Source organism: Prosopis cineraria, unplaced genomic scaffold (genome assembly GCF_029017545.1).
Source record: "Prosopis cineraria cultivar Desert tree isolate PC_DT_omini unplaced genomic scaffold, ASM2901754v1 PC12, whole genome shotgun sequence".
NCBI lineage: Eukaryota > Viridiplantae > Streptophyta > Magnoliopsida > Fabales > Fabaceae > Prosopis > Prosopis cineraria.
The window spans coordinates 34,282,342-34,310,239 of NW_026555343.1; the positions used below are offsets into that span (position 1 = coordinate 34,282,342).

The 27,898-nt window shown below is 31.7% G+C and overlaps 4 protein-coding genes across 9 annotated transcripts; 2 read left to right on the plus strand and 2 right to left on the minus strand.

The window, feature by feature from the left end:
* The first annotated feature begins 1,099 nt into the window (after window positions 1-1,099).
* LOC129287549 (tubby-like protein 8) lies at window positions 1,100-4,333 on the plus strand. 2 transcript variants are annotated; one of them, XM_054923752.1, is made up of 9 exons: window positions 1,100-1,814; window positions 1,916-2,030; window positions 2,501-2,677; window positions 2,785-2,840; window positions 2,924-3,020; window positions 3,170-3,259; window positions 3,352-3,444; window positions 3,554-3,621; window positions 3,731-4,333. In XM_054923752.1, the coding sequence occupies exons 1-9, from the start codon at window positions 1,186-1,188 to the stop codon at window positions 3,804-3,806; spliced, it is 1,401 nt and encodes a 466-aa protein (XP_054779727.1). In that variant the 5' UTR covers window positions 1,100-1,185; the 3' UTR covers window positions 3,807-4,333. The 2 variants fall into 2 exon arrangements, with proteins under 2 accessions (XP_054779727.1, XP_054779728.1); XM_054923753.1 differs by having other exon boundaries at window positions 3,557-3,621.
* Window positions 4,334-4,445: 112 nt separating this feature from the next.
* On the minus strand, window positions 4,446-6,506 carry LOC129287548 (aspartyl protease family protein At5g10770). Its single transcript, XM_054923751.1, has 2 exons — window positions 6,198-6,506; window positions 4,446-5,930 (listed from the first exon to the last, which is right to left on the minus strand). Exons 1-2 carry the CDS (start codon window positions 6,367-6,369, stop codon window positions 4,663-4,665), a joined length of 1,440 nt encoding a protein of 479 aa, XP_054779726.1. The 5' UTR covers window positions 6,370-6,506; the 3' UTR covers window positions 4,446-4,662.
* A 9,344-nt stretch (window positions 6,507-15,850) lies between these two features.
* On the plus strand, window positions 15,851-19,056 carry LOC129287692 (uncharacterized). Of its 4 annotated transcripts, XR_008587780.1 has the most exons (7): window positions 15,851-16,086; window positions 16,260-16,517; window positions 16,626-16,799; window positions 16,884-16,990; window positions 17,582-17,877; window positions 18,008-18,155; window positions 18,276-18,414. XR_008587780.1 is itself a non-coding variant. In XM_054923919.1 (6 exons), the coding sequence occupies exons 1-6, from the start codon at window positions 15,964-15,966 to the stop codon at window positions 18,034-18,036; spliced, it is 987 nt and encodes a 328-aa protein (XP_054779894.1). In that variant the 5' UTR covers window positions 15,851-15,963; the 3' UTR covers window positions 18,037-18,418. The 4 variants fall into 4 exon arrangements, 3 of the variants coding, with proteins under 3 accessions (XP_054779894.1, XP_054779892.1, XP_054779893.1); XM_054923919.1 differs by having other exon boundaries at window positions 18,008-18,418; XM_054923917.1 differs by lacking the exon at window positions 18,008-18,155 and having other exon boundaries at window positions 15,853-16,086; window positions 18,276-19,056.
* A 4,066-nt stretch (window positions 19,057-23,122) lies between these two features.
* LOC129287893 (uncharacterized) lies at window positions 23,123-27,604 on the minus strand. 2 transcript variants are annotated; one of them, XM_054924159.1, is made up of 4 exons: window positions 27,508-27,604; window positions 25,510-26,593; window positions 24,362-24,924; window positions 23,123-23,577 (listed from the first exon to the last, which is right to left on the minus strand). In XM_054924159.1, exons 2-3 carry the CDS (start codon window positions 26,576-26,578, stop codon window positions 24,584-24,586), a joined length of 1,410 nt encoding a protein of 469 aa, XP_054780134.1. In that variant the 5' UTR covers window positions 26,579-26,593; window positions 27,508-27,604; the 3' UTR covers window positions 23,123-23,577; window positions 24,362-24,583. The 2 variants fall into 2 exon arrangements, with proteins under 2 accessions (XP_054780134.1, XP_054780135.1); XM_054924160.1 differs by lacking the exon at window positions 27,508-27,604 and having other exon boundaries at window positions 25,510-27,410.
* Window positions 27,605-27,898: the final 294 nt, after the last annotated feature.

The following is a 27,898-nucleotide window of genomic DNA, read 5'->3' on the forward strand; positions in this document are numbered from 1 at the left end:
GAAAAGTTGCATCCTAATTTGCTCTTGAGGGAAGGTGTTCATGAAAGAAATCATCACCGGTGCTTTTCAAGCTTGAAGGTCCGATTATGAGATTTTGACTCTTCTAGTTTTACAAGGGCACAATCTTTGGATTTGATAAAAGTTGATTCCCATATAATTTTTTTTTCTTATGAAATCTACTTCTTAGTTGATGAGTTCTTTGTGGCAATCAAATCTCCAACCAGATCTTCAATGAATAACTTTGCTATCGAGGATGGTGTCTCCAATGGTGGGGCTGGAGGATAGTTTTGTCAATTTGGAGTTTTTTAGTAAGGGTATTTTGATCTTTTAATATAATAAATATATATTGTTGAAAAAAATTATATCAAGATTCCATAAACATACCAAACATATTTTTAAATTTCATTGTCACTTCTATATCCATATTCATTTTCATCAAAATTATTTTTATCATACCAAACGAGGCATTAAGTGTTTCAACTCTGATTCCTTATACAAACAAAGACTCAGTGGCTTGTTGACCTTTTGTTTTTTTATTATCATTTTCTACTTTATTTTAACTTGTAAGACTTTTTATTATTAACGATATCATTTGACCTTTTACCAAAATAAAAGAGTATTTTTCATCTTAAATTATAAGAAACTTTTAGATAAAATTTTATATATCAATAAATTTTATTAAATACACTTAACTTTATTTTTTTCAAAACAAAAATATAAACTTCTAAAAACACCCATCATTTAATATATTAAAAAAAGGATAAAATTAATTATAAAGGGAGAAATGATAATATTAAAATTAATTATAAAATTCTAATCTATTTAAAATATCTTATATTTTAAAATAATTTTTTTTTAAAGTATTTCATAACTTAAAATGAGGGGGGTATTATTTTTTCTTTTTTTGAATAGTTACCGTTAGTTCTTGTCTTAACAAAACCCAAATATACGACTTCTGACAAGCGTCCAAACGATAACCGACCCCACAACATTAGTCCGTTTACGACAAACAATTTCAAATTCAAACAGCTTACGATCCAGTACATCGCACAAAGCGAGCATCACAATATTCAGTGAGCCTGATCTCAGCCCAGGAACCCTACAACGCTTAAGATTTCAATCTGAAGTGGACCCACATATTCAAATGGGTCTCTGACTCTGAGTGGAACCACTGAACAATGGCTCATGAGCAGGATGACATTAAAATCATCATTCTCGTATTTAAATTCAAATCCTAGTCTTGTTATCTCTTTCCCAAAACCACCCAGACCCAGTTTCTATCAAGAGCTTAAATTTCTTTCTTGCAAAATCCTACAAGGTTTGTTCCTTCCTTTATCAGCCATGTCGGATGGATGCAAAAAATCCTCCATTTTAGGTCAGTCATACAATTCTCTCTACGTCAATCCCCTCACTGAATTCCGGCACAGTCGCAGTTGCAGTGATAGTGTCCGCTTAGCCTCCAAATGCGACAAATGTGAAGATTTCACGCACCGAAAAGTTGCAACTGATAATAAAGAGAATGTCACGCCCAAGAGGAAAGATGCAACTCTGTTTTGTGACAAGGAAAATGCAGTGCCTACGAATGGGCCTTCTTCTTTGCCCAAACATTTCTCAAAGTCCAAGTCTTTGTGCACAGATAGGATTTTGAAGCCGAACTCGCTTCAGTTTTGTATGCAGATGAACGAACCTGAAAAGGCTTTTGGGTCCAAGATATGGGATAATGTGCATTTTGAAAATATGAGCTCTTTAAAGATTTGGGATTACTCTGATTCAGAGGCAGCCCCAGCTTCTTCCTGGTCAACGTTGCCCAATAAGTTAGTAAAATTCTTCACTGTTCTTCTGTTAATGTCTTACACTCTGCAAATTTTTCATTTCCAGTTCGAAGTAGATTAAAATATGTTGATTGTTCGTTCAGGTCTTTGATCTGTAGATCGTTGCCTATAGATATTGGAAGGTGTACGTGTCTTATTGTAAAGGAAGCAAAACCAGAAGGACTATCCGGGGGCACTATGTTTTCGCTTTATACTTATGTAAGACAAACATTTCTGTGACTTTTGCAACAAACTAGATGAACTTTATCTTTCACATCATTCAACCTTAGAAAAATTGCCTGTTTAGAATTACTCTTGAATACATGCATAAGGCAATAGTAGACGTATCTCTGGCAATTTAGCTTTGGAGGGTGAAAACTAAAGATTGGACTTAAGAATAATTCCATTTTCTCCCCTCTTAGAAGCTGATATCTATGGATTGAAGTGGCAACTGTTATATTTCTTATGTCTTAGCATCCTTTTATACTGTAACAAGGAGCAAGAACTTCACTGACAAGGCTAGGATTTGTAAGCAGACATTTATATATGTACTAACGTGCTTTATAATTCGTTGTGTCAAATAAAGTTGTTAAACAATGATTTATAGTCGTTATTGCATAATATTGTAATAAAGTTGGTTTTTTTTATTTTTTGGGGGGAAAAACCTTGACTTAGTCTTGAAATTACAGGAAGGTCAAGGTCGCCAGAATAGGAAACTCGCTGTCGCTTATCACAAGAGGCGGAATGGGAGATCTCAGTTCATTGTGGCTCACAATGTAAAAGGTCTCTTGTCCAATTCAGATGATAGTTTCCTTGGAACAGTAACAGCAAACCTCCTGGGTTCAAAATACCGTATTTGGGATCAGGTTCAGATTTTTGCCACCTACGTGCACAGGATTCCTTTAAACTGTTTAGCGGAAAGTTTACGTACCATAAATTTCACTAATAGTATTTTTTGTTTTTTTCAAAGCAGGGATTTCATCATAATTTGCATGATAAACAGTCAAAACCACCTCTTGCCGTTGTGATGTAAGTCGATATTTCAATCTTCCTCAATTCCCCACTGAGTGACATTATCCTCTACCCATTTCAGGATTTATTTGTCTTTGCAGGTTTATACCTACAGCAGCAACATGTACAGGAAGTTACAGAAGTATGAGGGCATATGTACCCAAGCATCAATCTATGTCACTAAAGAGCACAGCTCAGGTTACCTTCAGATTGTTTATGGTTTTTAAATCCGTACTATCACCATATCTTTGCATGTATTATGCCCACAAATTCACTTAGCTTGTCTTATACACCACTTGATGTTTTATATAAATGGAGTGTTTGCTTTTGACTTCTTTGTCTTCCAGGTTCAACATATCAAAGGACTACCCATGGATTGGGAGGGAAAGTTAGACAAAGTCCATCAATTGTTCTCAAGGGTTCCACTTTACAACAAAGTAAGACAAGAACCTAAGTGGGATGCTTCCTTTCAAAATTTCTTATAACACTAGGCATCTGGACTTAACAAATTGCTATTACTTTCCTGCAGACTTCAAAACAATTTGAACTTGACTTTAAAGATAAAGGAAGAGCAGGACTTAGAATCCAAAGATCGGTAAAAAATTTCCAGCTGACTTTGGAGGTATAACTGTTTATATGTTTAAGCCAGCTCTAAAGGGTTTAACTGACTTGTTTGTTCATACAAATAAACTATTTAGTCTGCTTAACTGACTTGTTTGTTCTCTGACTAGGAGAATGGGAAGCAAACTATTCTTCAACTGGGTAGAGTTGAGAAATCAAAATTTGTTATGGATTACAGGTACTGGTTTAAATGATCAGCTTACAGGAGCCTACAGTTTAAATCACAAAGTTCGAAACAAACATGAAACTTAGTCTAACAGCAAGTATATTTTCTTCTGAGTATGCAGATATCCTTTGACAGGTTACCAAGCGTTCTGCTTAAGTTTAGCTTCCATTGATACCAAGCTCTGTTGCTCTGTGTAGTGAGAATTCTTTGCGACCATGTTTAGTTCAACCTCTGAACAGACCATGGCTTCTTGCTCTCTCATTTTGCCCCCACCCTGAGGGTAAGACCAGAAAATGGACAAATCATGCTTCCTAATCCAATGGATTGAATGTGCTTGAGTATATCATTGTTCAAAAGAAAATGAATATTTTGGAAGAGTTCAAGTGGCACTTGGATCTCATTAAGAAGTTTTGAAGATTTAGACAGTTAAATAGAAAGTCAAGTTTTGCTCTAAGAATTGGAAAATCCACATGCTGTGGTGAAGATAGAGTTCCTATCGAGCATTGATTGTTTCAGTTTAGAAGCCTTGTATGTTGCTGGATAGAGTTTTCCCTAGTGCTTCTCTACATTGAACTCTATCTTTGTCAAAAGAAAAAGGGGGATTTTCACTGCATAATTAAACTTTGAAGCACAATTGATTGTATTCTGTTGTGAGATCTTAAATGCAAATTGCATAGTAACCCCTCCCTCTTCACCCTTTTAGTGTACAAAGAATATCCCATTTTCATTTCCAGCATTTTATAATGATTGAAGCTGCATATGTGGATAGATTACCTTCCCCCATTTCAATTCTTTTACAATAGCTTAATTTCTTACAAGTTGTTTGTCACGCAGAATGAATGAAATTTAAAAATATATAGTAATTTAATAAATTAGTAATCCTTGTATTTTTGAAAACATAATTATAAAAAAGAAAATTGTTGGGTGAAGATAACAACAGCATGAAAATATTACATCTTTCAATTTTTTTGTCAGAGAAACGAATTATGTTTCTCTTCCCATATCAAACATTCCCTAAGTTTTTCCTTAAACATTCTTTAGGAAATGCTCCATTCATGTGAAACTGCAAGGCTCGCCTCCAAATCCCACTTTTGAGTGTTTGATATCATATACTATCCTCTGGTTCTTCTGCTGATAATTCCCAATAATTCCAGTTTCATATTCATCAGAAAGACTTGCTAGGGCCAAACAAACTTGCGAAGCATCCTCTTTTACCATGTAGAGTATGCCAGTTACATCCACATTCAGCTCAGCATTATCCTCAAAATACATTCTTATGGTAGGTATGTTTACTTCTTGATACCCAGTAAGATTATAACATGTATCCAAAATTGAAAACCCTGGTGCTGAAGGGAAACCAGAAAACTGTTTGGAGAACTCTGCCTTCAGAGCCTTGTAGACTGATGGAGCAAGCCTTGTGATCACTGTTCCAGAGTCAATTATTACCCCACGACTGCCAAAACTTGGAGCTTGAAGGGCAACACCACCGACATTAATGCCAGTGAGATTCAGAAAATAAAAGGTAGATAGCTGTGGGTTAGGAACCATTCCAGTGTAAGCAATGGGAGTGACATTCTTGAAAACTGAAGATTCATTACCCATAACTAATGACCCAGAAGCTCCATCCTCTGTTGTTGGCAAACAGTAAGAGAAAACTCCTCCAAATATAGGATCAGTTTGTGAGATCACTGAGAGTTTACTTCTTCCCAAGCCCATCAGACCTGAGGTTCCTCCAAACAAACCTTTGTTATTCTTACCACAACCAAATACAAAGTTGTTTATTGATATGCCTCCAAAACTAAGGTGCTCCATACCTAGTTCACCATTACTATAGGACCCATCACCATAGTTAACCATGTAATTGCAAGTTGGTATGTTTTTTTCACATGTTTCTGAATTTCCAGTGGCAGGAAGAAGAGATTGACAGGTTGTTGAGTTGCACAGAACTGATTGATATGAAGGGGATGTGGAAGGCTTGAGCAATGGTCCTTGTTGATCATAACATGACTTGCAAGGTTCACATTGGACCCATGTAAGGTCGCTTCCAGTGTCAACAATCACTGTCATGTTCTGCTTACCCAATCCCATTGTAACGATGTAGTTTAGAGTTTGGAGAACTATACCAGAAGTTAATGGAACTTGGGTTTCTGAAACGTCCTCAATATGACCAGAGACCGATTTTCTGATTCGGTTTTGCATCCAACGTACGCGAAGATTATCAAACACCAGCTGTTTCTGAAGCCTCCTATTCCAATCAAGCTTTCTCGTTGAGCAGCGAACCCCGTCCTTCATTTCCATTACAATAGCTCCATTCTCCCTTCCTGGGAATTCAAATCCAATGGACTTAGAATGTAAATCAGAGGAATCAAATCACTGATAGAATAGAACACAATACAATCAAGAGAACATATAAACCAATTCATTACTTAATTAAGCCTGTAATAGCACTGAGAGAGAACGATGAAGTCCTAGATCCTAATAGTAAAGTACAAAACAGTTCCGATAAAAAAAATGAGAGATCCAAAAGTAAAACAAAGATAACATCTTATAATAATTTGAGCTTCCTATTTTCATGTATCCTAACTTACTTGATTCTGGGAGGAGACAACCTAGGGGACCAAGTTGCGGTTTTGCCTGCAACTTTTGCACTTTGAGAGTCTTCTTCTCACCAAAAGAGTGAACGCCATTTGCAATGATGAGACAAAGAGAAACAAGGAAAAGAAAGAATGGTGAAAAAGCCATTGCCCTTGCCATCGCCATTGCTGGAGATTGATAGGGAATGGTCGAAGATATTAAGAAGACAAGGAGGAAGAAACATTGAGACACACAAAGAAAAAGGGAGAGAAGAGAGAGAGGGGAAATGGGGGAGATTCTGAGGAATGGATTTTGGCATGAGAACAAAAAAAGAAGGGCTGGATTAGAGACCCCACAAGTGCATGAGAAATTATTGGGGTTTCACGTGCACGTATTGAGAAAACAAAACAAGTGCTTGTGTTTGTTGGTGGTGTAGTGGGTTTGGATTTTCAATCATCTTATTGGTCTATCGAAAACCCATTAAGATAAGACCTAAGTACTCTCATGGAGTCAACTGTCACAACTTGCTCACACAAGAGATTACTCAAAACAGTTCTACACATTCTTTTCCAAGTTTGGCCTGTTAAATATACCTTTCTCATTTCTGAACAATGGTAATTTTTCTTCCACCAAAGTGTAATCTTGTAATGGGTAGGTTAGTTAGTTCGATGATTGAAAGATTCTTGGGGACTGTGTACATAATGAAACGCAAATTCTTCATTGTTAGGCATGAATCATGATTAGCAATTTATCTTTCTGATGTTAAAAAGTCAATGAGTCATATCATATGCAGTAATAATAATAATTACTGTAATAAATAGGAGGTTTTCATCATAAATCTCAAAGAAATTGAGGTGACTGCCATGTTAGTGCCTTGTTGATTGGCTTATTAATTCTGTAATCAGAACTATAAACTTTGTCTGAATTGGAATGGTAGTATCTTTATTTTATTGTTTCATGTGCAATCCAAATCTGTTCATGATTACTACATTTTAAAAATGTCTTACAATATAAAATTCCTAATCAACAAGGAAGAGGGTTGGGAGCGAGACCACTGAACTATAATATAAAATTACAAAAAGAGACGTAAATATGTTAGAATATTTAAATCTCTCTCATATACTTATTTTTTGAAGTATTTTAAACAATAAGATCTATAATAATTTACTCAAACCCAAGATTGTGTAAAGCGACACAATAGTAAATTATTGATGCTTGCAGGAATTGTGAAGTACTCTTGCAGCTGTCCTACTTTATGAGGTAATTTTAAATGTCATTTCGTATCTTAATATTAAAGTTTATTAGATATATTTTTCTAATATTACACTTCATTTCTTATTAGTATATTATCTTTTTATCTCTCTCTTTTTGATAAAATCTCTCTCTCTCATGTTTTATTAAATGGTATTTTTAAAAATTTATATTTTTTATTTAAAAAAATAAGGATGTAACTTTGTTGATATGCATAATCTTGTTTAAAATTCTTATAAAGTGCAATGGAGATAGTGCAAAATAAAGTTGGAATGGTTGGTTCAATATCATGAGGCTGTACGATAGGGTGTTGTTGAAGCTAAAATACAAGGCTCTGAGCATGCTTACAACTTTTGGTAAGTGAAGTGATTGTATTTGAGAATATCTTCTCTCAAGGATAGATTGATGTCCCTCCTTTGAAAACATCCCATATTATGAATTCCACCTCAAAATGTGTAGGCAAATTCTTGAAACACTATTGTCATTTGTTGAAACGTATTTAAGAAAATGAAAATTTCGGTTTGATATATATATATATATATATATATATCAGATGCCAATAAATATTGCTTCAATTGCTGAGGATATCGCACATACTTACACACAAAAAACATGTGTTTACGTCCTATTATAATGTGAGGGTTGTAATTCTTCTTTTTATATGAAAAAGTTTAAATAGGTTGGGTACGAGGACTTATTAAAGTCCAAACATGTCTCCAAACTTATATAAGGGTTGTAATGTCCCATATAATTAAAATTAATTTAGGAAGCTTAAGGTTTGAATTTTTGAAAATTTGGTTATTTTTTAATGATGGAATAAAAATGAGAAAAAATTTCAAGTATTGTGGTTTTCAATGATGCTACAAAAATAGAGGTTATGGGCACTATAGTGATTGGCCATCCCATGCATGTTGTAGACATGGGACTTATTAATAGTCATTGCATTGGGGGGAAAAAAGACGGAGGAGGTAATCATGGTTCTATTTCTTTATGTATGCTTTTTCATTGTTGTGTAACCATGTCTATTCAAATAATGATGGCCACCTTGAAAGTGTTATCTCTTGTTTGTGTCCTACCAATATATAATGGCGGCGCCAAGACTCAAAAACAACAGGTGCAAGTAATTTAATAAAAAAATTAATATTTTTTAAAAAATAATTATACTATAAGGCTAAAATATAGTAATATAAATAGATTGATTAACATTTTTTTTCTTAAAAATTATAATAAATAAGTTGATATGATCTTTTATATAAATATGCTTTTCATATCTTATATTAATCATTAAACTATTTTATATTTATTAAGCTTTTGAGATCAAATATTTTTCATTTAATCTAGAGGGTGCAAAATATTAAAAGTAAAGGTATAAAGTTATAAATTTTATATACTGCATTTATAATAATTTTTAAAGTGAGAAGGTGCATTTGTCCCCGATCACTATCATGTGGCTTCACCACTGCTAACATGTATGTCAAAATGTATGTATATACATGGGGATGATATTGTGTGTTGTGATTATTATCTCTAAATCTACATGTAAGAATCAAGTTTAAAACTCACAATTTAATCTTGACTAATTGTGAAATGTGGAATTTGTGAATGATACGGCTCATATAGTGTATTGAGAATGATATGTATATATGTATGTATGATATCATGTGAGCTCTTTGACTCCTTCAATATATATAACTCCTTTAAAAGTCATCATCTATCAAAAATTATTAGGAGAATTAAGAAGTTAGCAATAAAAAATTGAATAATCGTTCAGAAAAGTTAATATATGCACTCTTGCATATGAGGTTTCTGAAGACAATTTAAATTTTCTTATTTTTAGTCAACTACCTTTAAAATGCAAAATCCTTTTACGATCTGATATGACCTGAGTTGTTATCTTTTTACACAGTTTTTCCTGCAGTCCTGTCCTAATAAACAAGTATTGTGCGGTCTGTGTGGATCTTAAGGTTTGGTCTTGGTTTCAAGTGGGATACAACACACATGATTGGTTCAGCCCATTTAGTTCATCACCATGTAATTCGAATTCTGAAGAACATACTTGAGAGTTGGAACGAAAATACTCTCATCTCTGTTTATAAAAATTTTTGTCTCTAAAATTACGGATATTAATAAAGTTTATTAAATAAAATTTGTAACCTTATTTTTAACAAAAACATAAGTATACATTTTTTAAAATACCTTACATTTAATATAACCTAATTTGCGAAGTATTCCCTTTGATTTAAAATATGAGCATTTTCTCAATTAATTTTGGTTCTAAATATAAGTAATCTAATACATATAAAAAAATTTATCATTTTTGGCTTGTATTTATTAACTTAGATTTTTATGTAAAGTTATCTTTCACTCATCATAAAATGCATTGATAATTAAAATTAAGGGGAAAAAAATGAAAGTAATACATATTTTTATGAGAATGAGAACTTTATTAATGTACAAATTTTTCATGAAAACTGCTTATATTTTAGAAAAGAAAGAGTATTAGATAGAGAGAAAATATGATGAGGAGGGATACTGAATTACACCCTCAATATGTTAGTTAATTTTCTCTAAATTTTATTTTCACCAAAGTATCTTAAATTTTAAAATATTGAATCATTATTAAAAGTATCTTATAAATAGAGACAAAAGGAATAATATTTATGGTCAGTGCTATACTAGTTTATGTTAAAGTTGTATAATTGTTGTGTTTAAAAGTTGCTCCCTCAATTAAAAAATATAAGACATTTTTAACTAATTACATCCATAATAAGTTAGTTAATTGTCTTTCAATTAATACCATCTTTCCATGTCTACCTATATTTAATAATGTATCTTATTTAAAGATGAAGGTTAAGTGATTTATTTAAGTGCATTTTTGAAAGAAAAAATTCATTAATTACATATTGAAAAACTAAAAATATGTTTTATATTTTTGAACATTTAATACCTAAAAACAGCACTGTATATTTTTTAAAGGGAGAGTAAAAATTTTTCCCTTAGTTTTATCTCAAGAAATTGGGATATTTTAATTTGCTTGGTTTATAAGGAATGTAATTGTTTAGCTGATTGATTTGCTTAGTTAACCCAGAGTACAAGCTCTGCTTTTGAACATATTTGAGTAATCTCTGCCAATTATTAAACATAGAACAACACAATAGAAGGCATATGAGCCATTGGAAGTTCCACAAATGCTTGAAAGACAATCCAAAGTTCCAAACTCTGAGCTCCAAAAACAAAAAAGAACACAGAAAAACGTTATGGGTGAATTTTTCTGAGGGCCGCCGCAGTATATGCAGAGTCCTTTGTAAGGAGAATTAAGCTGAAGTTGTATATAAAAAAATTAATTATTATAAAATTTATTAATAATTTTGTCAAGGACTTAATTTAATTATTAATGGATCTTTTAGTAATTAATTTTTTTTTGTGTGAAACTGTTTGTAATTTTTTTTTTTCTTTTGTTGTCTTGTAACTTGTCTCAAAGTGGAGATTAATATTCTAGTGAGTTAAATCAAAGGGGAAATCAAAAATTTACGTACCTTTGGCCATGTCACTGCAGAAAATGACTACTTTAAATCTTTAATTGATTGATAAAGAAATTTTCAGAAAAAAAAGGCATTTTTTTATTCTGTTTTAATCAAAGATACCATCAAAGTAGACATTTTCCAACGTACAATAGTTAATGAGGACAAATATATTATTTCACCAAAAATTAAAATACCAAACAAATTTTTAGGGGCTAAATAATAAAGAAGCTTTTGCAAATATAACTTATATTATAGGATCAAATTAAGTAAATAATGTAATATTTATTATATTTTATATTATGTCTTATTTATTATATTTGCTAATAATATATCATTGTATTCAATGATAAACCTTTTATAAATTTTTAAATTCTCAATGATAAACATATCAATGTGAACTAACCATATTTTTAAATTTTTAAAAATTTAATTTATATTTTATGGGTACAAGATTTTTATTTTTTTTTTGTCCAAATCATCCAATAATAATTAGAGAAATGGCAGTAAAAGCCTCTAGAAGAGAAAGAAAATAGGACCCAGTACATTTGAAAGTTTAACTATACACAACTAAAGGTTTATTGATTCACTTATGCATAGATAAATATTCAATTGCATAGAGCTCTTATTACCATTCTCCCCAGTAATTATCACATTTTATGATACTTAATTATCATTTATATATTCCGGGATATGTTTGGATCATTTTCCCGTTAATATAGCAAATACGATAAATGGCAATTATTCTCTGATTAGATTAGATTTCCATTTGTTGGTTTGAAAAGTACGGCTGCTCAATTAACCTTCTTTCCATTATTTGCCATTGAAACTCCCAACAAATCATATGGATAGATTGAATGGATTAAACTCAATTTTCTATCAGCAAGGTTAAAAGTTTAAATTTTATAAATAGAAAAAATTATGGATAAGTATATTACTAACTGTGTACGAAAACATTCAATTAGATTGAATGGTTTAAACCCAACTTTTCCAATTTTTTTAGTATTATAAGGATATTATATTTTTTTAATTCTGCATGCTTTAAATATCACCGTTAAATTAGAGAAAACGGCTGTTATTTTTGTTGGTGTGAAACCCGTCGTATACTAACGTGACACTCATCTTAACCCTTAAAAGTAATGGCTATTTTCTTTAACTTAATGGTAAAAATTCATGCGCTCAAAATTTAAAAGTTGACATGAGTTTTTACATATTTTAAAAGTTTAGAGTTCAAGATTTATTTATGAAATACTTTAGAGTTTAAGATGCCTATTAACTTTTTTTAATTCTTTGATGTACTTTTTTTAATTCTTTGATGTCCTATGGAAGGAAATGATAATGAATGTATAAAAATATAAAACACTTTCTTATATCTAATAATGATTGTCAATTGAACTTAATTTACTATTTTTTTAAAAAAATGTACATTTAGTTTTCTAACTTTGTACTAGATTATAATTTAATCTTTTAATTTTATAAAATATCATTTTAATCTTTAACCTTGGTGCTTTTAGTTTTAAACAATGATTTTTTTTGTTGATTATTATTATTTTTAAAAAATTAAAATTAATATATTAATACTTTATAATATATTTTTTAACATGTAAAATTTTGATATTAATATTTTTTTTATTAATGAAACTAACAATATTAGAATTAAACAACAATTTATAAAATTAAAAAGTTAAAATAAAATTTTGTACAAAGTTAATGAATTTAATATACTCTTTCAGTTCAAAAATGTAAGGCATTTTTTGAGAATTGAATGTTTAAAAATATAAAATATTTTTTAGTCTTTTAAAATGTAATTATTGCTTTTTTTAAAAATATCTCTATTGATAATAATTTTATGTTTATTGGATAGTATTTAATAAGAATAAATATAAAAAAATTAAATTAAATAAAAATAAATAATTATTTTATTAAAGATAAAATTTGATTAAAAATATTTATATTTTTAAATTAATGGGGTATATCTCTTTTTTTTTTTTTTTCCTAAACTCTTTAGAGGGGTCGCCGCTATTATTGTCACCGTCAACGTCATCACCACCAACAACAGTAGTAAGTGTTCCCCACTAAAAAAATCACAGTCTCAAATTAATCTTCATTCTTCTTCACATTACCACCACCTATTTCTAATTAAGGCACATCAACTCTAACTTTTATGTTCATAGTTTTATTAAGATATTTTTCTTTTTATTTCTTTTCAGTTATAAATATTAAATTAATTTTTATTTTCGATCCTTTATACTTCTGGTGTACTATACTTTAACTTTTCTTTTCTTTTTTAATATATAGACCCATTTTAGCAAAAAAAAAATATCAATTAATTCAACATTCAATATTTATTGTTAAAATGGGAATTCCTAGTGTTAGAAAAGGAAGCGTTTTTTTTTTTGAGGGGGAAGCTTTTTTTTTTTTTGTATTTTGCCATGCAGCTAGGGAAAAAATTATTCTCATACTCTTCTAGAGGTAAAAATCAGGTCGACCCAACCCTTAAGGACTTAGATTCTGAAGTTTGATTATTCAAAATTTAACTTAATTTTGAGGCCAGTCCTTGTTTATAGAGCTAAGAGCCAAGCCCTTAAGCCATCTTTTTCAAAAATCTAACATTTTAATTTAAATAAAATATTTTAAAATTTAACAAAAAAATAACTTAAAGTCTCACATAAAATTGGACAAAGATTTAAAATTTAATATTTATAAATGTAAATCTAAATCCTCCTTATCATCATCTAAAAATAAAATATTTGATCCCTCATATGTACGTCCACTTGTTGAAAATAGATGTGGAGCTTTAATGTCAATTATATGTACAACTTTTTCTTCATCATCCATAATAAGTATTAACTAAATTGTGTCATTATTAGTCAAAATATATGTATGTATGTATATAATATAACCTAGCTTATCAGGGTTTAAAGTGCTGTCCCGGCTTGAGTTCTTTTTCATATGGTTTATCAAGACCAAGCCCTCAAACCCTATTACTTTAAAAAAAATTAATTTTTAAAGTCTGAACCTGTATTTAAATAAGACCTCCAAACCTGTCCTTTATTCTCAACTCTAGTTGAATACATAAGGATTTTAATCATTTCACTAAACAATAGTAAGTAATAACACCATCAAACTTTCCTTAATATTTAATTCTTTACTTCTTTGTTTCTCCTTGTTTCCTCATATCTTTGCTTGGTTTGAGATAAATAGAGGAGAGGGAATTTTTAATGAGTTAGATTAAAAAAAATAGAAAAATTGAGTTAAACGTTTTCAAATAATTTTCTTACTTTTTTCTTTGTCTTTTAATTAAAATTTTATAATGTCGTTTATTCATTTTTTTTAAGAAAATTGAACTCATTAATGAAAAGGAAAAGTAAAAGAAGTAATGATGAAAAGGTTAGTCATGAGTTTGAGACTTTAACCAAAGTAATGAGATACCTATAGAGAAGATAGTAAAGTTAAAGGGTAAAAATTAAAGTGGGTTGACTTTTAAAGGTTCAGGTCCTGAAATATCATTATTTAAAATTTAATTTGATTTTGAGATCCAGCCCTTGTTGATAAGGTTCAGGGTTGAGTCCTTAAACCTTCTTTTTTAAAAAATATAATATTTTAATTTGAATAAAATATTTTAAAATTCAACATAAAATAAATTAAAGTCTTACATAAAATTTGACAAAGATTTAAAATTTAAAATTTAATCTTTATCAATGTAAATCTAAATCCTCCTTATCATTATCTAAAAATAAAATATTAGATCCCTCATATGTACATCCACTTATTGAAAATAAAGGTGAAGATTTAATATCAATTATCTCTACAATTTTTTCTTCATCATCTACAATAAATATCTAACCAAATTGTGTCATTATTAGTTAAAATATATGCATGTATGTGTATATATAATATAACCTAACTTATCAGGATTTAAAAGGCCACTCAAATTCTTTTTCACAGGGCTTATCAAAGCCAAGCCCTTAACACTATTACTTTTTTAAAAAATTAATATATAAAGTCTGAACCCTTATTTAAATAGGACCTTCAGGCTCGGCCCTTATTCTCAGCTCTATACTATACACAGGTAATCTAAATATAAAATTTTACAAAATCATAAAATAATTGTAAAATCTCTTTTTTTTATTAAAATTTTCAATTTACTATATTAAAGTTATCAATTACTATCAGACAATTGTTAATGGGGTAATTTAATTGACAACTAAAAATAATAATTATTTTAAATAAACTAAACAAAAATTATTTATAACTATCTAGCCGTAATATACAATTTTAATAACATAAATCAAATTTCAGAATAATTTTGTGATTTTATGATAATTTTTTATATTTAGATTAGTTATATAAAACCTAAAAATAATTTTTGATATATATTAGCTTGGCGATCGTTAGGATAGTCTTTTCCTAACTCATCTTAGTTCTTTCAATTTTTTGAATCCTTGGTTGAATTCTGAAATCTTAAAAATCACCATGATGCTTAAATGAGATTAAAAGAAATCTTGGGTTCCTTGTTGTCCTTTTCGCGAATACATTTTCTTCTTCTGGCCAATGACGTGGGACCACCAAATAGCTTACGTGTCTAATCCGTTTAGCGGATTTGTTACACCTGTAAGTTTCCAGCCAATCATGCCACTTTTTGCGCAGAGACACACTTCTCGAGGTTCATGCACTGGGTCCTACCTTTTATTCCATTTCGACGGCGAGAAACCTCGCGTTTCATGCGACAATCACATTCGTCACCTCTCGCCTCAGACTCGCTGACGTGGCAACCCTCGTACTTTCTTTTCCCGACACGTGTCTTGCCACGTGGCACTCGCCCATTCCTCTAGAGAGAGAGGGGGCTGGCTTTGTCCGTCTTTGAAGCGCCCGCCATGGCCACAATACTTCTCGAGAAAGTTCTTTATATCAGTGAGTTGCTTCATCCTTGTCCTCGTCGTTATCCAACTTTCTAGTTTTCTACGTTCTTCTCGCTTTGTGACTTCCTGTATTCCAGCGCACCTTCATGGTTCAGTTCATGATATCGAACACCAACTCCCTCGCAATGCTCAAGTTGGAGCTTCACGATTCTGAGGAAGAAGAACTTGGCTCCCTTCCGAAGCGACCCAAATTAGATTCTTCTCCCGAGGTTTGAATTCTCCTCACTTTGATTTTCGATTATATCTAATTTTCAACCTAAAATTGAAGTTTTAGTGCCTAACATCGTCAGGTTGTTATTATCTGAAAGATTTTTAAGTCGGTTTACACTGGTTGAATTGTGACTTGATTCCTCTTCATTTTTTCTTCATCGTTTTCCGACAGTGGAATTCCATCGATGACTTCGTTCCGGCTCAGCCAACTTGCAATTCGCTCAACCAGCCAAGCCCGCTCGGTTTGCGTCTCCGGAAGAGCCCGTCGCTTTTGGATTTGATTCAAATGAGACTCTCCAAAGAAGATAATTCCAGAATAGCTAATGTAATCAAGGAAGATCGCAAGGGTACTAAAGCTACAGGAGCTTTGGATGGTAAGCTCAAGGCGTCGAACTTTCCTGCATCCATTTTAAGAATTGGGACCTGGGAGGTAGGGTGGAAACTTCCAGAAACAACCAAAGCATAATCAGTATATATAGAATCTTACTCTTTCAGTTAAAAAGTTAACACTATTACGTGGTTATTATATGGCTTGCAGTATAAGTCAAGATATGAAGGAGATCTGGTGGCAAAATGTTACTATGCGAAGCACAAGCTCGTATGGGAAGTTCTTGATGGTGGTCTCAAGAGTAAGATTGAAATTCCTTGGTCTGATATCATGGCTCTTAATGCTAACTACCCTGAAAATGGACTTGGAACGCTGGAAGTAGTGGTAAAGTCTTCTTGCTATCTTCTTGATATTTCAGCAGTATTATTAAATTGCCCTTTTACTTAGTTGGTTTCCTGACTGTTGTAGCTGGCTAGAAGACCCCTATTTTTTAGGGAGATCAATCCACAACCTAGGAAGCATACCTTGTGGCAGACAGCATCAGACTTTACTGGTGGACAAGCTAGCATGCATAGGTACTAACCGCACTCATCATCTATTGGTATCTAGGAGGTTTACTGATTACTCTAAAAATTTCGGTCTATGAAGTATTCTGTAATAGGGTTCGTGATATCCCTGTCTTGTTAACTTTGGCTTCTGACTCCCTGACTTTATATGATTAAGGAGTTTGCTATATCCAGATGAACTGGCATAGTCCCCATGATAGACCTGTAAAGGAAAAGCACACACGGAAATGAAGATTAATCTTCTGAAATCAACTACTGATTTTCATGAATACAACTGGACAAGAACGTCTTTAATCTATGTTTTCCCTCTCTCATTATGGTTGTCTTAGCTCTATGGAATTATGTTATGACAAGATGAGCCAATAGTTGATTTACGGTGGTTCTAATCACCAGTGTCAGTATAATTTTCAAGTGAAATTTCTCCCTGAAGTTCTGTTTTTTTACAGAGTTACATGTAACATAACCTTTTTCATAGCTTCCATGTAACATTACCCTTTTTTGAAAGGCAGCTCCTTTAGTTTCACCTCTAGTATCATTGCTATATCTCGTACAACAATTGTTGGAATAATTCATACTCATGCACTATCATTATTGTTGCAGGAAACATTTTTTGCAATGCCCTCAAGGATTCTTAGGCAAGTATTTTGAGAAGCTCATCCAGTGTGATCATCGCCTCAACTTTTTAAGTCAGCAGCCAAATGTGGTGCTGGGTTGTCCATATTTTGAACCCAGAACTGGCGATGGTTTTGATAGAAAAAGTGAAGAGCAGGCTGGTTTCTTTGGCTTGCAGAATTTAGAACCAGCACCTGCGGTTAATTCATCTTCCTCAATGTATGAACACAATCTTCTGGGTATAGCTGTTGAGAACAATTCCTGGGACACTTCACCTAGCTCAGGTAGGGTGATAATCTTGGTTTGAAGTTTAATAGTTGCTACTCACTCACTATTGTGGAAATCCGAGGAAATTACTTCATTATTTAGATTACATCATTGGAATGATCAAGATGATTCTGTTGCTTTTACTAGGGCAAATTGTTAGTAAAATGAAGGGATAGATGAAGTAAAATGACGACTGAACCTCAAGCCTATTCATAGGTGATCTGATTACTGATCTGTGAAGTTTAGTTCACAATCGTACTTCATATCTTTAGGAGTAAAACAAGGAGATGAAATGGTAAAGCTTCAACACATCCTTAATGATATTGAAACAATTAAGTACTATTCACTTTTCTATGAATTATGTTTACATAGTCCCTCGTGCAACTCCATTCTGGTTGATTTATTTCATTTGCAGTTAAGGACACCCATGAAACCAAGGGGTTCTGGAGTAGAGAGGCTAACAAGCCAAGATTTCCTAGCAATTGGAATCGAATAAAATTGCCTGGACTTCAACCATCTATGTCCATGACAGAACTAGTAAGCCAGATTGAACATCACATTTCACAACAGATGACGTCTAATAACTACTCCACCTTTGAGAACCAGAATAGAAGATCAGTTTTCATGTAAACTCTAAATTGTGTTCAGTGACTCTCAACTTACTGAGTCCCCTGACGAACAGTTCCTCATGTCAAGATGATCCTTCAACAACACAAGACCAATTACCGAACGATAAGGGTCTTGATGCACATAGTGGTGAGGAAAGTAGTTGATATGAATTCGTCTCACCAACCACAAGTTGTCTGCAAAGTGATACTTGTGTCAGTAAGGATGGAAATGGCTTTCCCAGGAAAGAATCAGTTGGGGAGCTTCTCAATCTTCAGAGGATAGCACCTCTGCCCCAGTTTTTGCTTCACATCTCAGAAGACTTTGGTAACCAAGTTAGATTGTGATGGATGATCCACCAACGCAAAGCTTACAAGCATCGCAAAACCCATTTAAGAAGATTCAAGGCAGGCACAGGAATGACCTTTAATGAAGTTAATTCAAGCAATAAGTAAAAAGGGGGTGGAAAATGGTGAATTCACTTATGTAGAATTCTTAAAGAAGTGGGGTCTAAATTCTGTGTATTTTCTATTTTCAATTCAGGTGTAAGTTTGGAAATCTGTAAAAATTCGTGATAGGAAGGGTGGAAAACAGGAGAGCATGGAGTTAAATTCTCTGTTTCAAATAATTAATTCACACATAGAAGGGTGGAAAACAGGAAGAGCATGGAGTTTAAATTCTCTGTTTCCAATATTAATAATACACACGTATATAGTGTAAATTCGAATCTATGCAATTGTTACTTGCCTTTTTTCTTTTATCTTTTCTAGTATTTGAAATAAATTTCAAGTCCTCAGGGTTCTTCCATTTATCCCATAGAGGAATAAGAAAAAGATTAATTAAAGGATTAAATGTCTAGAGAGGTAGCCTTTCGTGGTTAGAAACAGAAAACAGGGAACAACAAGAATTGACTGGTAATCATTAGTTTTTATGTCACCAAGATTCTGGTCATTTTTCAAGAATTTAATCTTTCCGTGTCGTCTGAAATAATCCTGTACAGAGACCGAGGGAAGTTAGAATTTTTTCAATTTACTCTTGTTTACTTTTCGGGCCAGACAATTTTACTCTTATTAATGTGTCATCTTCAAAAGTAATTTATCGCTTGTATAGTTGTATGCAATGTTTTTATTCTTACTTTTATTGAAAATTGTGAAAGAATAAAATTAATAATAATTAATGATCCCTTTTTTTTTTTTTGCAAAGTACATGTAAGAACGAACGAGTGAAAAAGTTATAAATTTAAGGCATTTATTTTTAATTAAATTAAGACATGTCTATTATTTATAGATTATTTATTATATACAATAATTTTTTATTATTAATATATTAAAATTCTCTTGTTTTGATTTGTTTGGATACAAATATATTAAATATAAAAGGTTAAGTATCTAAATATTACTTTAAAAATAATTACTTATTTTTTTAAGTGACGAGAGTATATCAATTAATTTTGAAAACTTTGTCCTTTTTTAAATGATATCTAATGAAGATATTCTTTTTTTCACCATAGTTAATCACGATAATTGATTGTCAAAATTTAGAATATAAAATTTCCATGATAAAATTACACTCTTTCTGTTAAAAAATATAAAATATTTTTTGAAGAGTTGGATGTTAAAAAATGTAATGCATTTTTAGTCTTTTGAGGTATAATCATTGTCTTTTTTCAAAAGTGTTCTTATTGATAATGATTTTATATTTATTGAAGGGTATTTGATAGAAGTAAATATAAAAAGATATAGTTAGTTAAAAAGTAAGTAATTATTTTATTGAGAAATGAAATTCAGTTAAAATGCCTTACATTTTTGAATGAAGAGAGTACATTTTATACTGATATTCAATTAGATATAGCTTATATATTCACTCAAGATTGTTAAAAGATGGAATCTGCTCTGTCATCGGCTAGTGTATATTTAAGTATATCAATTTGGATAAAAAAAAAATATGTTTTCACAAGAAAGAAAAAAAAAATGTAAGATAAAGTTTCTATATAAAAAATGTAAGATAAAATTGTTATCTATCTAGTGATGATAATCGGGTGGGTCCATGTAAACAACAATGCTAAGTGTTCGTTTGAATTTTAATTTAATATAATAAATTATAAAAATAATTGATTAAATGGTAACTTTTAATTATAATCACAATTGTCAAACTCTTGAGTTGACTTTACAAATTTAATATTTTTATATTTTTAACTTATAAAATTGTGTCAACTTACTCATAAATTCAAACTATATATAAACTCAATTAAACTCGTGAGTTTACCCTCAAGTTTATCATTTTTATGTTTTTAACTTACAAAATCATGTCAACTAATTTATAAACTCAGATTAGTTGCAAATTTGGTTAAACTTATTAAGCTCGTCAAAAAATTTTTTTTTTAGTTGAGCGAGTTAACTATATATTATGAAGAATTTTAGTTCATAAAATTTATAAAACCTGATTCAAAGAAAACAAAAACTTAAATACAAAAACTAATATTAATAAAAAAAGAAAACAAAAAAAAAACAATGCCAAAAATAGATTCCCCTATTTTAAAACTTTTATGTCATGTATAATTTATAAATATAAATGAATTAATTTCAATAATTTATATTTTAACATATTTAAATTAAATTACAATCATAATTTTAATTGTTATTTATTAATAGAGGTAAACTCTTATGAATTTATGATTCGAATTTGTGATACGAATTTACATTCTTGTCACGAGTTTATTTAAATCGTGAGTTTAACAACCTTGATCATAATTGATTATATTATAATACAATCTGTTTGAATATAATTTTTCTAAAATTAATTTTAATAAAATTAAGATGTTTGAATAATTTATTCAGAATCAATTTTTTGTTATGTAAGTTATCATAAAAAACATTGCCTTTCAAAATTAAATTATTGATAAATTTTGTACCTAATATTATTAAAGTTGTTACATTTTTATTTAAGAAGTAAAATGAATTATTTAAATTACATATCTAATTAATTAAAAATTTTTAATTATATTAATATTAACATTTAAATTTACATAAATAATTAACTCAATATATCCTAATTAAAATAAATTTAATAAAAGAGAAAGATTTAATTCTTTAATACCAAACATCAATTTTACAGTAACTAATGAAGATGATAATATATAAATTGATCTTCAATGACATCATAAATATGAGTTATATCTAATGAAGATTTAAGCACTTTTTTAAAATTTTAGCAACATAAAAAATGTAGCAATGTAATAAATGATGCAAAATCTCTCTTTGAACTTTTGCAACAATGTTTGTAATGATTCTAAATTTTAAATTATATTAAATTAATTTTTCTCTATCAAATAATATTTTATTTAAATCTATAGCCCAGATTTTTTATCTATTTCATTTTATTTTTTTATTATTAACATTAATCATTGTAAACTATTAACATTCAAGAGGTTATTTTTATACTTTATTCTGCACATTCAAAATTAAAATGATTTTAGAATATAAAAATACATATAAATTAAAATCTAGATCATATAAATTTGATTAGGGTAATTAAAATGTGCTAGTAAAATAATAATACCAGCTGATGTTTTACCGATGTAGAGAACTTATTTAACATAGAGTTGTAGTTTTTTTTTTTTTTAAAATTGCTCTAAGTATCTTCTCAATAGAAACAATCATGTTCCACACATGGTTGAGTATTAAATGTGAACACATCTCTCAATGAAAATTAAGACCTTAATTTGTCACATTATAAAAAGACTAATTCCTCCGCCAAAACCAACCCTCAACCCTAGTTGGCAGTAGTCATAACATGAAGGAAAATAATATGAGGAAAATATCCCGTGAGATGCAAAGTCGATTTCTTGGCTAAAATGACTCTGGGTTAAGGCAGTGATTTTACTATACCAATTGATACCCCACATGGTTTTGGAAGCCTAATTCTGATTGACAAAAATGGGGTTAATCCTCATATGAACTAGACTCTGTTGCCTGTATTCCTTTTGGTCTCTGGCCTAGACTAAAGTGACTGAGCGAAATTAGATTCCTACCAGGCCTTTGTAGTTTGTAGACCTTTACTAAAAGTCAGTTTGCTAAGGATTAAAAATTAATTTTAGTTAAGTTAAATATGAAAAAATGCTTTTGAAGGTATGAGAAAGTTGAGAAAATTTAGCTAAACACACAAGGGATGTATTAAAGAAAACTTATTTTTAACATGCTATTTAGAATAGCTTTATAAAAAAAAAAAAGGCTAAAACTAGATTTAAAAAAAAATAAAACAAACAAGCAAAACAAAACCTTCATGATCAGCTTAGTTTCTCCAAATAACTCAAGGGTTGAGCTAAACCAAAATAACACTTTACAAAAAGATTTAAAAAACAAAAAACAAAACAAAACCTTCATGATTAGCTTAATGTTCTCCAAATAACTCAAGGGTTGAGCTAAACCAAAATAACACTTTACAAAAAGATTTAAAAAACAAAAAACAAAACAAAACCTTCATGATTAGCTTAATGTTCTCCAAATAACTCAAGGGTTGAGCTAAACCAAATAACACTTTTCTTTAATTTTTAAAACACATTGACCCTAAATCTATTAAAAAAATTAATTTTCAATTAAAAAAAAATTAGATTGCTCACATCGATTAAAATGTAGAGGAGGAAACAACCAAAGTTCCTGATTCAAATAAAGACTAAACTGAGGTTTTATTTTTTATTTCTTAGGATTGAGGCACTCATTGTATTTGCCTCACCAGTTTACACTTCCTATAAACATATGCCAGTTACAATAAACAACCTCTTAGAGGACTTGACTTTTATCTATTCTACTCCAATTTCTCTATCACTATGTTTTTCCTTCTATACCTGTTTGAAGAAAGATTCTGTGAGAAGAAACAAAAAGAGACTGGATATTCCTACTCGCCAATGGCACAAGGAATGCAAGAGGGATCATTTGATTGGTCTTCAGGAGTCATTCTCTCCAAGCACTCTCTGTGAAAGGTGTGGCCGCATGGTAGAACGGCAGAATCCGGCGGAGGAGATGGCTGCGAAATGGGTCCTTCTGGTGCGAATGACAGATCCCTCTTGCACAAGCAGCAGTTGAATCCAATTAGCTCGGGAGCTTCATTTGCATCTGCTTATAATTTCCTCAGCATTAGAAATTAGCGTTCTATACATATTAGGATATTTAATTATGGAAAGTACACTTCAACTGGACCAGGGTAGGATGTCAACAGGAAAAAAGAATTATCACGCAAAAATGGTGGTAGGGTTGAATGAAAGACATTTGATTCTCCTTAGACAGAGTCAAGAGTTCAAACATTATAATGGAGGTGAGCTATCCCATCATAGCCTGACAATGCTCGAATTTGATCTAGTCATATTAAATATCATATAGTTATGTTATAAGAAAATTAAAAAAAAATATCAGGTCTCAACATGAGTTATGGTTCAATTTTTGGCTAAATTTAGAAGATCTGTTTGTTGCTTTTACAGTGGACAGCAACGTTATTTGTATGAAAAATGTCATATTTTCATGCCATAGCCCTACAAATGGTTCACCCATTATTTTTTCTTTTTTCCTTTTTGGCCAATCATCCATTATTTTTTTCAAGAACAAAGAATATAGCATTAAGAACAATCAGTAAGGGCCTTTCATGAATGAAACAATCACATTACAAGGATGCATGTATCAACATTCCCCTTTTACTATTTTGTTATAAGTTAGTTTCGACATCTGTTTAACTGGATTGGCAAGGTAAATGATGCAGTTCAGTCTAGACTATGAATCGAACCAAAAAAATACATTTTTTTTTAAACAACTATGTCAGAACTTAAAAGGAAATCTAAAGTACAAGGGAATTAACCTTTTGATTTATCAAAACTCATGCTGTAAGAAGAAATAAAGAAAGCAATACCTTTGAGTTTGATATAAGAAGGTGGAAGTGGAACAGCCTTAGGTGTAGATGGCATGATTGGGGGAGGCCTCCAATGTGGGGAAGGCAGAGACCGCGTCATTTTTGGCTGGTATGGGTGGGATTTTATCTGGGACCCAGGATGGATAGACGGTATTCTCCTGTTATGATGCGGAGGTAATACAGTACCACAAGCTTCGGGTGGGAGAGATGGAGTTGCACGGACTAAGGGAGTAATTGTCTGGGATATGCTTGGGGTGATAAAGCAGTTTTGGCCCAAGGAGAAATGGATGGATGAACAGTAGAGCCAATGGCTTGAGGTAGGAGAGGTATGCCTTTGTGGGCTGAGCGAAAGATTGTTTGTGATGTATTAGGCATTAAAGGAGCCGATCCAATCCAGTTCGGGACAGATGGATGAATGTATGGATGATTCACTAGAGTCTTCCTCTGACGAGCCTGGGAGAGGGATGATTGTGGTTCAGAAGCGCCTCTCTTAAGAGAGGATCTAACAGATGGCCTAGAAGCTTGACCAATCATATTTCTCATTCCAGTATGCATTCCTAGATCTGAAAAATTTACAGCTCATTTATGTCACTACATAAAACTAAATATGTTTTCCACAGTACTTGATATGTTTAAGATACTCAGGAGAGGTAAGAACAGATCCAAGAGAGGTTTTAGACTCCCGTATTAAACGAACCATCTGAGATTAACTTTGATTACGTGCTAGTAACCAAGAAATCCCACCTTGATCATTTAATAATACCAGGATCGCACTTTTTATATAAATAAAAGAAGTATGCCTCAGTGTATGAAACAAAATGCTCCTTTCAACAAAGATTTTCATATCAACATTTTTGACTGAGCCAGGCTTGTCATTGATAGATTAAACTTGTTCTCTTGAATTTGATCCATAAAAATAAATAACAAAGTTTGGATTAATTCAAAGTATATTCTCAAGAACACAAAAATTGAAGTAGCACAAGTCAAAAGCCAAATTCAATTTAGAAACACAGAAACTAATGAAAATGATAAAATAAGTGCCTGCTTGGATGAGAAAACGAAAAGAGGTGAATTATAAAGGGATGCAACTTGCGAGATTCATCAATGCCTGCAATAGAAAACATGGAATCAAGTATCACAGCACTTACTTGAAGGATCCATCCCACTAGTTCTTCCAGCGCCCATACCTAATGGATAAGTAGAAGACTGTAATGAGAACGTCCCATTTGAGTTTACTTTAAATTCTGGTAGTTGCCCGGACAGGAGCTGATTACTTAGCATTCCAGGTGAAGAGAAAACCGCACGTTCACTAGCTCTGCTCTGTTTAATGTTACACCGCATCATTTGATTAATGTCTAATGGTAACGATGGCCCTCGAAAATCATACGATGGCCCTAATCTTAAACCAGGTCTAAGATTGTGATTATCAATAGAGTGCACCGAGGCATCTGCATTCTGTGGTAAATTATACATGACTTCATCATTGTTCTGAGAACCAGAAATGGCACCATTCATGCCAAAATCAGGATATTGGTATCTTCTGCTATCCATTTTAGAGTGATGAGCACTAATTGGAGGAACAAATTCCCTTTTTGATTCACCAGCAAGATTGATTCCAAAGAGTTTAGTATTAATTTCCGGATTAGTGTTGCTTCCAGAATGGGAAGTCAAATGTCTTTCCTCAAGCATTTCAGGAGAATTCAATGAAACTGCACCTTGATTACGGCTAAACATAGGCATTCCAAAATTCAAACCAGGGGAAGGCTGACCAATGTTACCATCCATTGATTTTGGAATAGGCTTGAACACTTGTGGTCTTCCATCTGAACTATTATCATCAATTGCAGCTCTTCTACGACTGTCAAGCTTCTCAGAACTATTTAGATTGAAGGGAGCATGTTGATATGAAAATCCTGAATTTGGTCTGTGCAAAAGAGATTGAAGATCTCTTTCACGTAAGTAATGACTAGCATGAAAATTGTTAGGGTTATTGATCCGGGATGAATTAACCATTAAGTTCCCTCCATTTGGTGCTATTTCCCTGTTATGAGACCAAGATCTTCCAGGCACACTATCATTATGTTGAAAGTCACTAGCAACCCCATCAATGGAAGCAGAATCATTAGTCAATAAATTACACCCTTGTTCTTCACTCCTTTGTGGCGGAGAAGTAGAAGCATGCAGCTTGTCCTCACTATTCAAATTGTCAATTGCCATTACTAGGCAATGCAGCTTCGAAAGGAAGACACATCACAAAGACAAAAGGCATCAATATTTGATAGTTAACCATTCGAACGAAACTCAAACCAGTTGACGGAAAGGAAAAGTTGAAGTGTCGTAAAGATATTGAAACAACACAGAAAAAGTTTAAACTATTCACATCTCTATTAAGTCCGTCATACACGGCAATGTAAGTTGCGAGCTTCAAAAATCAGCAAACGTACTTATGTTCTATGTTACCAGCATATAGAAAAATCATCTAGTTATTATGAAACATTTTGTTATAAACCCATGAAAGTCTTGATGTATGTTTCCAACTTTGTATGAACCCCACTATATAGGTTATTGCAATCAAGGACGACTGAAAGCAGAGAAAGAAACTGGAGAGATATAAGCATCACTTTACCATTATAAAATTAATGCCTGAGATCTTGCAAGAAAGAACAAACACAAGGAAACAACTTTATGCCCTGTCTAATTTCTATGCATTAGAGTAGAAAAAAGTTCAAAACCCAGAAATTGAAGAAAGCGAACGATGGTAATGTGCGCAGGTGCGCGCATTATTAAAAAGAAAGAAGGAAAAGTGGTCCTGACCAAACAAAAAATCTGAAACTCAAGAAATATCCGATCTAGAAGATTCAGAAGAAAGCAAAAAACCCTCAAAAGATAAGGGAAGAAATTCAAGAATGCAAAGAAGTTGACTTAGAAATGAAACAAAGTGAAACTAAAAACACAGAAATGCAAGACTGTGTAGTAGGTATTGACGCGAAAAAATCGGAAGACTTGAATAATCCGAGAAACCCAACAAGGATGGTACTCGCATTGAAATTGAAGGGAATCTACGGTCAAGAAAAACAGTGAGAAAGGAGTAAATAAACGCAATGAAATCGAAGACACTAGAAGGAAGACAGTTATGTTATTGTTACCTGATGCTACTCGCAGCAGAAAATCCAGCTAGCGAGGAAGAAGAGAGCGAATGCAATACATTTGGGGCTTTTGGATGCCATAAATGGTTCGCTGTGGGGTCTACTGGCTTCACATATCGCGCCACGTTTTATAGTGCGTGTAACGCTTTTGAAGATGAGCTCCTACTCCTAATGATGTGGCAATATACGCCTTTTTTTTTTTTATTTTTTTGGGCCGAGCGGCAATATGTGCGTTGATATATAGAGTATATATTCCACATCAAAAAACTAATTAAATATAAATTATTAAAAAACACACAATAAATAATTCATGAAAAATGTTATACACTCCCACCATTATCATTTTATTTTCTTTTGATATTAAAATTTAAAATTATTTTTTACTATTCAT

Bases quoted from the DNA above. Each gene is read 5' to 3' on its own strand.
- LOC129287549 (XM_054923752.1), top strand. From the start codon at position 1,186: ATGAGCAGGATGACATTAAAATCATCATTCTCGTATTTAAATTCAAAT. The intron at 2,841-2,923 runs GTAAGTCGATAT...TTGTCTTTGCAG, and splicing joins CCACCTCTTGCCGTTGTGAT to GTTTATACCTACAGCAGCAA. The intron at 3,445-3,553 runs GTATAACTGTTT...TTCTCTGACTAG, and splicing joins ATTTCCAGCTGACTTTGGAG to GAGAATGGGAAGCAAACTAT.
- LOC129287548 (XM_054923751.1), bottom strand. From the start codon at position 6,369: ATGGCGATGGCAAGGGCAATGGCTTTTTCACCATTCTTTCTTTTCCTT. The intron at 5,931-6,197 runs GTAAGTTAGGAT...TTGAATTCCCAG, and splicing joins TTGTCTCCTCCCAGAATCAA to GAAGGGAGAATGGAGCTATT.
- LOC129287692 (XM_054923917.1), top strand. From the start codon at position 15,964: ATGGTTCAGTTCATGATATCGAACACCAACTCCCTCGCAATGCTCAAG. The intron at 16,800-16,883 runs GTAAAGTCTTCT...TGACTGTTGTAG, and splicing joins TTGGAACGCTGGAAGTAGTG to CTGGCTAGAAGACCCCTATT. The intron at 17,878-18,275 runs GTAGGGTGATAA...TTTCATTTGCAG, and splicing joins GGACACTTCACCTAGCTCAG to TTAAGGACACCCATGAAACC.
- LOC129287893 (XM_054924159.1), bottom strand. From the start codon at position 26,578: ATGGCAATTGACAATTTGAATAGTGAGGACAAGCTGCATGCTTCTACT. The intron at 24,925-25,509 runs GTAAGTGCTGTG...TAAATTTTTCAG, and splicing joins TAGTGGGATGGATCCTTCAA to ATCTAGGAATGCATACTGGA.